Below are 9,795 nucleotides of genomic sequence, written 5' to 3' on the forward strand. Positions count from 1 at the left end.
ACAAGTACATTTTTTTTGATCGCGGTTCATCTCGGCCCAGTTTGTCCTCTACTAGACTGTGGTGTGGGACCTCCAGGCCAGGTGGCGGTAAGGCACCTTCAAGTTAGTTGCCAACCACAGACGAATAAGAAGAATGAGAGCAATACTTCTTCTATTCAAACCGTGGTCATGGAAAAATATACCCCTGGGCTTCTGAATGGTTCGTTTCACTTTAAAAAACTTCAAGATGGCTCAGTCGACAAAAAAAAAGTAATATGCGCCTTGTGTCCGACGGAATTTCACTATCACCGAATTACTAGCAGTCTGAGCTACCACCTACTAGCAAAACATGCCGGCAGTGCAGTCCAGGCTAATAGCCAGCAGCAGTTTCATCAAAGCTCTATGGTTGAGTGTGTGAGTCGTCGCCGACCACTGGATGAAGCTAAGTTAACTACAGCGGTAGCAGCACTGTCCACCAAAAATGTTACCAAACTGGTCTGCCTTAGCAATTGGCTTAATAATTAGGAGTTAGCGCTAAGAGTTCAGAGTTCTGAATCTGATGTGTCTAATGACTGCACTTTTTCATTCATTTATCTGTCATTAGGCCCTGTTCTGTTTGTCGTTTGTTGTCTACTACCTCTTCAGTTTGAAGACCACATTGTTGTGGCATTTTATTAAATTCAATTCAATTAAATTTTATTTGTATAGCGCCAAATCATAACATACATTATCTCAAGGCACTGTACATAGACAACATCAAGGAGAGCAGAGAACCCCAACAGTTCACACAATGAGCAAGCACTAGGCATCAGTGGAGAGAAAAAACTCCCTCTTAACAGGAAGAAATCTCTGACAGAACCAGGCTCAGAGATGTGCGGTCATCTGCCTCGACCGGTTGGGGTGAAAGGAAAATGGGGGACAGCGGAGAGGTGGAGGACAGAAAGGGGGGAGAGAAAGGACAAGAGGGAGATGAGGTAGAGACATGGCTTCTTGCTCTTCAGAGCTCTCTTGGCAGTTAAAGTGGATTCTTTAAATCAGCACTGTCACATGATGGAGACATTTTTTTTGTCCATCTGGATAGTGTTATTGATAAGTTGCATGACTTGCGTCACCCTCATAAATGACAACTCTAGAGCACATTTTTTCTTGTTTAACATCTTGAATATCTATGTCTGTATTCTTGGACCTTGCTGACTCTCATGGGGTGCTGGTGCAGCAATCAGTAATGCTTGATTTATTGTAGTAATTCTCATGCAGATCTATAAAAGTAATGATACACTGGCAGTCATATTGCTTTAAATACTATTACTATTAAACACTATTAGACATCAGACTATTGATTAACTACTGATTACCAGTAATAATGCCGAGATGACTGCCCCCATTCAAACACTGCCACTTCTACTGTTAACTTCTGTTGTATTTGTTTCACACAAAATCAGTCATACATATAGTACTGTTTAATTTTTTATCCGTGGACATGTTGCTGCACCGTTTGTGTGCGACAAATACCACGAGGGGTTGTTATCGACTGGTATTGCTAGCAGTAGCTAACCCGGTAAATGTTTGCCTGTTTTTTTCCGGACTTCTCTCAACTATAGTGCATGTATGTATAGTATAGCGCATAGTAAATGTATATCATGTCTGGATGAATTACTCATGACTTAAGCAAATGTTTGTCTCTGTATTTACTTTATCAGCAGGCCAATGAAGCCCTCCACCACCAGCACCAGGTGGCCCAGAACAGCCTGCTGCCACTGCTCAATGCAGGAGCAGAGCAGATTGACCAGAAGCCTATTCTGCCCATTCAAATGGACCAGAAGCCACCTGTCAGTGCTGCTGACCTCCTCAAAGATAATATGGCCAGTGGAGGTGTGCGACCACCTGTGCCCGTGATAAAGAAGGAACACAAGGGCAAAACACCGTTCATCTGTGGCTACTGCAACAAGGCCTTCCGTGACAGCTACCACCTGCGACGCCATGAGTCCAGCCACACCGGTATTAAGATGGTCTCACGGCCAAAGAAGACAGCCCAAACAGCCCCCACCATGGTACCCATGATCTCCTCTATGCCACGAGAGAACCACGGCACCCCTTCTTACATCTCCACGGTAGCGGGCATCCTCTCCACAGCAACCACCTCGGTTTCCTCAGGCACAAGTATCATGACATCATCTGCAATGGGCAACATGCCGCAGCAAAACGTCGTCAAGAAACCCCCGAAACCCGTCAAGAAAAACCATGGGTGTGAGATGTGCGGCAAGGCATTCCGTGACGTCTACCACCTGAATCGCCACAAGCTGTCCCATTCAGACGAGAAGCCTTTCGAGTGCCCCATCTGCCAGCAACGCTTTAAAAGAAAGGACCGGATGACCTACCATGTTCGCTCTCATGACGGGGGAGTGCACAAGCCCTATGTATGTTCTGTGTGTGGGAAAGGATTTTCCAGGTAAGGATCATTTTGTGAGGCTCTTATCCATGTAGCACTGGCAACTTTTTGTTGACCCCTTTGGTTCATCAGCATCCTCTCTCTTTTCCTGCTAACTTTACTGTGAAAGAGGCATTTTAATAAAATGGTATACACTTGCAATATTTCTGTAGTTTACAGTAGAGAGGGCAAAATACCACTTTGTCATGACTGGCACCATTATCACTTGATGTAATCTTTTACCCCTTTAAAACAACTGAACCAGTGTGCTGCTGCCTTTACCCACTCGCTATAACCAGCCAAAAACATAAACAGTTTGGCAGACAGGTGCAGCCCTCACTCACATCCTGGTCACATGATGGTGGTGCACATTTCTCTGTACAGCAGGTCACCCATGCTTAGTGACGCATTAAAGTGATATTTAGGTTTTACGGATCATATCAAATTCCACTTGTTTAGTTTTCTTGTATCCACTTTTGACTAGGATTGGACCAATACTGAGAATTTGATGAACTCATCAACTGACATGAATGGTCATTATAGCTTAGACATTTTTCACCAATATATATCTGTATTAGTACCGTAGGCAATGCTTAACTGGTTAATACACATTGTAAGGCAAAATAATATCTGTAATATGAAGTTATTTGTCTTCATACTACCGGACATATTTGTCATAGGGACACACTCTGAAAAGTCCTTAGCCATGGTTGACTGTGACCTGCTGGCACGAGATTTCATGGGGAGATTGTGTTACTTGTTTCAAATGTCTCTGTACATTCCTCTTATAGCTCTTAAAGTGTTGGAATAAGTTTCTATGTTGGACCCATGTTATCCAGCTGATTCAATGAATGTACTCTTGGAGACCAACTCCCAAACATTAATATTTCCAGTTGGGTATCATGTCCAGGCTGTGATCCATAAGTTGTTTTGCTCAGTTGCAAAAAATGGCAGCTGTTTTGTACACAATTGAATGAGCGACATGAAGAATGAGGTGTGATGACAATGGCAAATACTAAATCAGTGAGAAAATAGCAGCAAATGTAAGAAAAGACTTAACATGACTTAACTGCTGCTGTTTTTCCCCATGTGCTTCTATCAATAATTAACAACTCTAAACAGGAAGTATGCATGTGAGCTCTTATGCTAATGGAGTCAGTGAATAATTCCACCGACTTATGGTTCCAATCTAAAGAAGTGATTTGAGTTGTCATTCATTACAAAGCACTCAAGAATAAGGTTTTGTTATCGCTTATTTAGTTATGTTCAGGTGACTTACGGTACTGCAGGTGTGCCATGCCAGAAAATAAATTAGAGGTGCATGATTTTGGACTTTGTGCCAATTTGCGGACAGATTTGGAGTGCTTGGACCAATAACCAATACCCATATTTACGGGTCTCCCTTTGCCCAACTTCAGAGGTTATTATGGCCTCCTTTACATCTGACATTAAAATGCATTTTCTGTGATCAGATAGATGAATTTACACCTGGTATTAACATGCTTCTCCAGTGTCCCCCCCCTCCCCATTATCTCATCTCCTCTATTTTAACTCTATTTTAGTCTCTTCAAATGAAATTAACACAGTATTTTATGTACTCGTGTCTCAGCAGATGTAGCTATAGGTTTTCTTTATAACAGTTGGAGAGGTGACAAGGCGAGAGCAGCATATTCAGCATACTCTTTTAATCATTATAGTTAGGTTGTTTTTGCTGATATCTATTTTAAAGCCATTAAGCCAAGATATTATGCATCCTCAAATTAAAATTTTGAACATAGTATAATTATTTCTGTTGTATAATCAAGTTTCAAATGGTCCTCAAACAAAGGCCTGTTATTTATGAAACCAGTAATACTAATACTGTGTGTTGACTAGGGTTGTGATTTAATGTTTTGTGTGTTTGTTAATTGGCAGCTCTAAATGTATGATTTTACTGCCATTTACTGATCATGTAGCAGCAAAGTGGCTGCCTTTTCATTTGATGTTTCTACACAGTTTTAGATTTGCACTTGCACTGACCCCCCAACTCCAGTCCAACCACATGTTTAAACAGTCACACATGGAGGAGCATCAGTGGAAGGGTATCGGGGGAGGAGGGGAGGCGTCACTTGTCACTTTGCGGTTCCCGCCAGCATGTCACTGTCCCCCCCCCCCAGGAATTCAATTAACCATGCGTTCGGGTCAACACATTTGCTATTTGGAGATTAAATATGTTGTTCAGGGACGTCTTGAGACAGCGATTTATCAATCCAACATACATAAGGAGAAAATACTGAACCATCGAGTGTGCTCAGGAAATAAGAGTTGTGTACGGCAACACAGTGTGATCCCCGGTCAAGCTGTAACACTATCACTGTGCTGTATATGGCAGTTTCAGGCGTGAGTCCAACACAGTGACGTGGGGCAGGGATTCATCAGCATACTGGAAAGTGAGAATGGGGACTGAATAACAGGCCACTGAGTCACTGCCACTCAGCCAGACGATGTCTGGAGGACGAAAAAAAAATAAATAAAGACTTAATTCTTATTCATAGCACCACTTTAGAGAATCCTCTTCAATCTTCTCAGTTTTTAAAGAAAAAAAACTTTGGGTTAGTGGGAAGCTGCCAGTGTTTGCATCATGTCCATCCTGACATGATGCTGCCCTCAAGTTAACAAGATGATGGAAGCGTCAGTGTAAATTCTGGAGTTTTACTAGAAAAGGTCAAGGTAAATGCAAATTCCTGATAATATGGGAATTTTAAAACAAATAAACCGTGCTGTGTGATGTCATGCATGTTGGTTGTTGTTATAACTTTTACTTAAACTCTTAAATTTTGTTAAATTCTGTGGTATACCTTTTTTTTAATTCTGTGGCACAACAGTCAGAAATACAATAATTAACCCTCACTTTGTGGTACTAATGATATTAAATTAATGTTATGGCCTACTTACGCTGCATTTAATCCTCTGTGAGAGGGATCAGTCGACAAATTTATTCAGAAACCATAACTGACATTCTCTTTATTCTCGGTTTTGGTGACTAATAGTAGGGGTGCTAGAAAATAAATACTTAATGTTGTCGTGGTATGACTCGTCTTATAAAAAACAAGTGAACAATGACAGGGGAAATACCACCTTGTGTTTTTTTTTTTGAAACTGGGTCAAACTACCTCATGCACGGGTGATCTTGGAGAATTAAATGCCAATTTACAAAATGTGTATTTACTTTTTCCAATGCCTGTCCCCTCAGTATGTTTTTGCAGATACCTATGCCCGTAAATTATAGTTTGTAAACAACACATACTTAACTTTATATCTGGTTATATCAATTCAACTGTAAAGTGACTTTCAAAAACAAGCCCAGAGTATGAAAATATATTTGAGGTACATTTTCATCTTCCAGCTGAAATGGATTTTAAAAGGGAATTACCTCATAATATTGCATCAAGCATATGTCTTGCATTTGTTGGTCTGTATGCTTTTAAAGTATTAAGTTGTTCTCAATTCAAGAAAATCCCTATTAAAATGGAAATTTCAATATAAACGAATGTGCTGAAATAACATGGTCTGTATGTGGAACTAGATGTTCTGATAGTATGATGGCAAAGGGCCTCGTGTGACTCACTGACAGCTCATGTAACTCACTGCATCACTGTCCAAAGATTTAAATGTGCCTTTTGTTTTGTCCTTTCATTTTTATCAAATCTAGGCCAGACCATTTGAGCTGCCATGTGAAGCATGTGCATTCCTCAGAAAGACCGTTTAAATGTCAAGTAACGGTAAGAGCCATGACAATAAGCTATAATGATTATTATTGTTATTACTACTATTAGCGTTATTGATTCATTTGCTGTTATTGTTGTTTGACCCTGTCTGCTACGCGGTTGCAGGCCTGTACCTCTGCTTTCGCCACCAAAGACAGACTCCGCTCCCACATGATCAGGCATGAGGGCAAAGTGACCTGCAGCATCTGTGGGAAGATGCTGAGTGCGGCCTACATCACCAGCCATTTAAAGACTCATGGACAGAACAACTTTAACTCCTGTAACAAAGGTATGTAACACTGGGAAAGGCACAAGACTTATGCCACATTCATCTCATAATAATTCCTTTTGTCTAGTCTACTCTAATTTACCGCTAACAGAGATGTCATTGATTAAAATAAATGAAGGTAGAAAAGGACACATCCATGTTTTTAACACATCCACTACATTTATCAAGCCCTTGATATTAAAGATCATCTGCCTCTTCTAATGTTATTTGTGACAATATTACATATGGCTGCCAGTGAGGACATAAGGAACAGAGTTTAACCACTTAATGTGTAAGTGCTCACTGAATAAAATCTGCACCTGCTAAAGACCACAGTATAGCAATAGTTCTTCAGTTTTATCTGGCCATTGGACTGCCTTTTCAGAGTGGCTATTCAAGTTTTTTAGAGAATAGAATAGAGAAAATGAGAAATTTAACATCAGGGCACAGACAGGAAGTGAGTCAGTGGTGGGCACACTGCAATCAGTGCCTCATACAACCACACTTCTAGAGTAACTCTGTAAAATAAACCCTAACTTATCTCCTTCCTACTACATCACTAAACTCTCATCTTGTGTCTCCAGAAGGCAATGAAGTCTGCAATTCTGCCTCAGTGACACCTGTGACTGTCTCCGTCCCCATCACCTCGGCGATGAACCGGGGCAACAACCACCCTGTCACCATAGCCGCACAAATGAACATTAGCACCAACACGGTGAACATCACGTCTCCAATCAGTCTCCAGCATCCGGTCACCATCACCGGACCCCTCAACATCGCCTCTGTCAACATCCCGGCCACGGCGCCGATGAATATTGCCCACCCAGTCGCAATAACGACCCCCATGTCTATGAATATAACCGGCCCGCTCAACATCGCCATGAGGCCAGTGGATACCATGCCTTTTCTGTCCCAAGTCTTGCCTTCCTCCCCGCCCTGGTAAAAAGAGGAATAAGAGGAAAAGGAGAGAGAGAGAGAAAGAGAGAGTGAGTTTTGAACTGGCTAGAAAGAAAGGGAAAATAAGGCAAAACTAGAGACTCCCCCGTACTCCTGATTTGCTCGTCCAGTCCAGCTCTTTCTCACCCACCAACACCACCCCCACAAAAAAAAAACCCTCCTTGACTCATCAAACCGTGAAGTGACTATTTCCACAAGCTGTGCAGGCGGCCCAGCAGGAGAAGTCGCAGCCACTTCTCAACCAGAGATCAGTGACTGACACCAGATGCAGGACACTTGAGTAGGAATCGAGTAGGATTTATCTTTAAATCAGGACAAAACTGTAAGACTTAGTGTAGTCACTTAGAATGATGAAACTGTGATATTTTTTTTGTTTTGTATCATGACAAATGAGAGAAGAGGATTCCTCTAGCACACTCGAGGACTCTGTAGGAACACACACACACACACCAGTGCTTTTGTGAAAGGGAGATGAGAAATGGACTGAAGCAATAATTAGAAATTGCTTTTTTGTTATGTTTTACAACTTCTCTCCCAAAGCCTCTGGGTGTTGCTTTTTATGTTGGTGGTTTTTTTTTGTTTTTGTTTTTTGTAACTATAGCCTGCTAATCACTATTTAATGTTATAGGAAAAAGAGTCTAGTAAAAGGGACAGCAGCTTCCACTTGCATGGAAGAATATTTTTTCACAGTGAATGGCTTATTGTTTCCTTCTCAGATAGTTGGTATGCTCTCGAGGTACAGTGACTAACTTGTACAGTTGACATAGTAATGTATTTTCATGTCAGCATTTTAATTTTTGCTCCAGTCATTCGAGTAGACGTGTCAACACCGTCCTCTCGATGATGAAATGCTTTGTTTTCTCTTTGTATGGAAACACAAAGGTCTGTTGTTGTTTTTTTTCTTTGCCTATTTGTAATGTTTTTTTCCATGAAGTCAGAATGAACTGAGTCTTGCACTGAAAGCATATCCTACATACAGGTGAGCAGCAGCAGCAGTATTATTGACAAAGATCAAATTGAAGTCTTAAAAGAATGTTAGTGAGCCAGTCTTCACTTGTGGGCCATCTAGTGGCTGTAAATGGAAAGTCCTGGCTGTGTAGTGAAGCTTTTTCAGTCTGTTACTGTCATTAGTTTTCTCTGACTCTTCTGCACACACGTTTTATTTTGAATCATTTATCTGTAATTGCGCCCCCCTCCCCAAGATGATACTAAGGATCATTCACTCAGGAAAAAAAACATAAAAGTCCATTATGCATGAACATGGTTCCTTTTTTAAATTTTTTGGCATTTTGGTGTGAGAACACTTAACCAGGCTTCTTTTTTTTTTATAAATAAAACATAGCCGTCCATTTAAATGATTAATTGAGTACACGCTGTACCATTACCCATTTCTTTTAAATTCTAGTTCAGTCTCTGGCTGCATGGTCATGTGGCTGAGAGCTGGATGACTATGATGAAATGCAAGTTTGTGTCCATTAAAATAATGGGAAAATAATTAGTGTTGCATGAGCCCAAGCACTAGATGTTGAGCGTCAACTCTATGAATGCCATGTTATTTTGACTGTGTTGCAGTTCGTTCCACTTTTGGCCTGAAAAATGGAATATGCATGTTTGTCATTCCCCCCCCCAAAGTTTAGTTTGAAACTAAATGTTACCGTAGCTTCTTTTGTTGTTGTTATGCATTTGCGTAGAAACACTATGATAACCTGTTTGCCAAATTTTGATACAATAACAATGTGATAACCTGAAACATTTCTCATGAAATTGAACATCTCTTTATTTTTAAGGAAAAAAAAAGGAAATTCCAGGACTCTTGTGAAAGCAGTTGAATGTATATCTTTGTAAAAAAACAAACTATTTTAGTTCTGAGAATATGGTAGTTACAATAGATGTGAAAGATAAGATAACCTTTTTTTTATAAATCTTTTGTATTAGAACATTAACAATGGTAATTTTGTATATATATGAAAGGCTTAGGCTTTCTGATTAGCAGAAAGGTCAAACATTCCTACATTTTTTTTAAATGTACGTTTGTCAGATTATTACATAAACATGCGCAATGTTATGTGCCTTTTATTTGGGTTGTCTAAATAAAAGAAAATTATCAAATGTGTTTATGGTTTAAGTACTGTTCAGTATGAAGCGTATTTTCACATTTCAAGCGTTGAGAATTAAACAGGATAACAATAATAATAAATAATTACTGTTTGATGGTTAAGACCCACTCATGCTGGGACATGGACTGATTCAAGCAACTAAAAAATGAAACCTAATTTTAGGATGCCATTGTTTTGAGCTTATCGAAATGTTTGACATTTCATAAAAAACAACATATTGATAAATTAAGAAAGTAAACAATCCATTAAGAAAATAATTTGCGTGTTACAACCCAACTTTAATTAACTTTCCCTCCCTTA

General features: G+C 40.0%; 1 protein-coding gene across 1 annotated transcript; it reads left to right on the forward strand.

Moving 5' to 3' along the window:
• Window positions 1-328: 328 nt before the first annotated feature.
• Window positions 329-9,491, forward strand: LOC122779717 (vascular endothelial zinc finger 1-like). The gene is made up of 5 exons (XM_044042304.1): window positions 329-384; window positions 1,649-2,428; window positions 6,099-6,168; window positions 6,280-6,442; window positions 7,006-9,491. Exons 1-5 carry the CDS (start codon window positions 329-331, stop codon window positions 7,362-7,364), a joined length of 1,428 nt encoding a protein of 475 aa, XP_043898239.1. The 3' UTR covers window positions 7,365-9,491.
• Window positions 9,492-9,795: the final 304 nt, after the last annotated feature.

Source organism: Solea senegalensis, linkage group LG13 (assembly GCF_019176455.1).
Source record: "Solea senegalensis isolate Sse05_10M linkage group LG13, IFAPA_SoseM_1, whole genome shotgun sequence".
Classification (NCBI taxonomy): domain Eukaryota; kingdom Metazoa; phylum Chordata; class Actinopteri; order Pleuronectiformes; family Soleidae; genus Solea; species Solea senegalensis.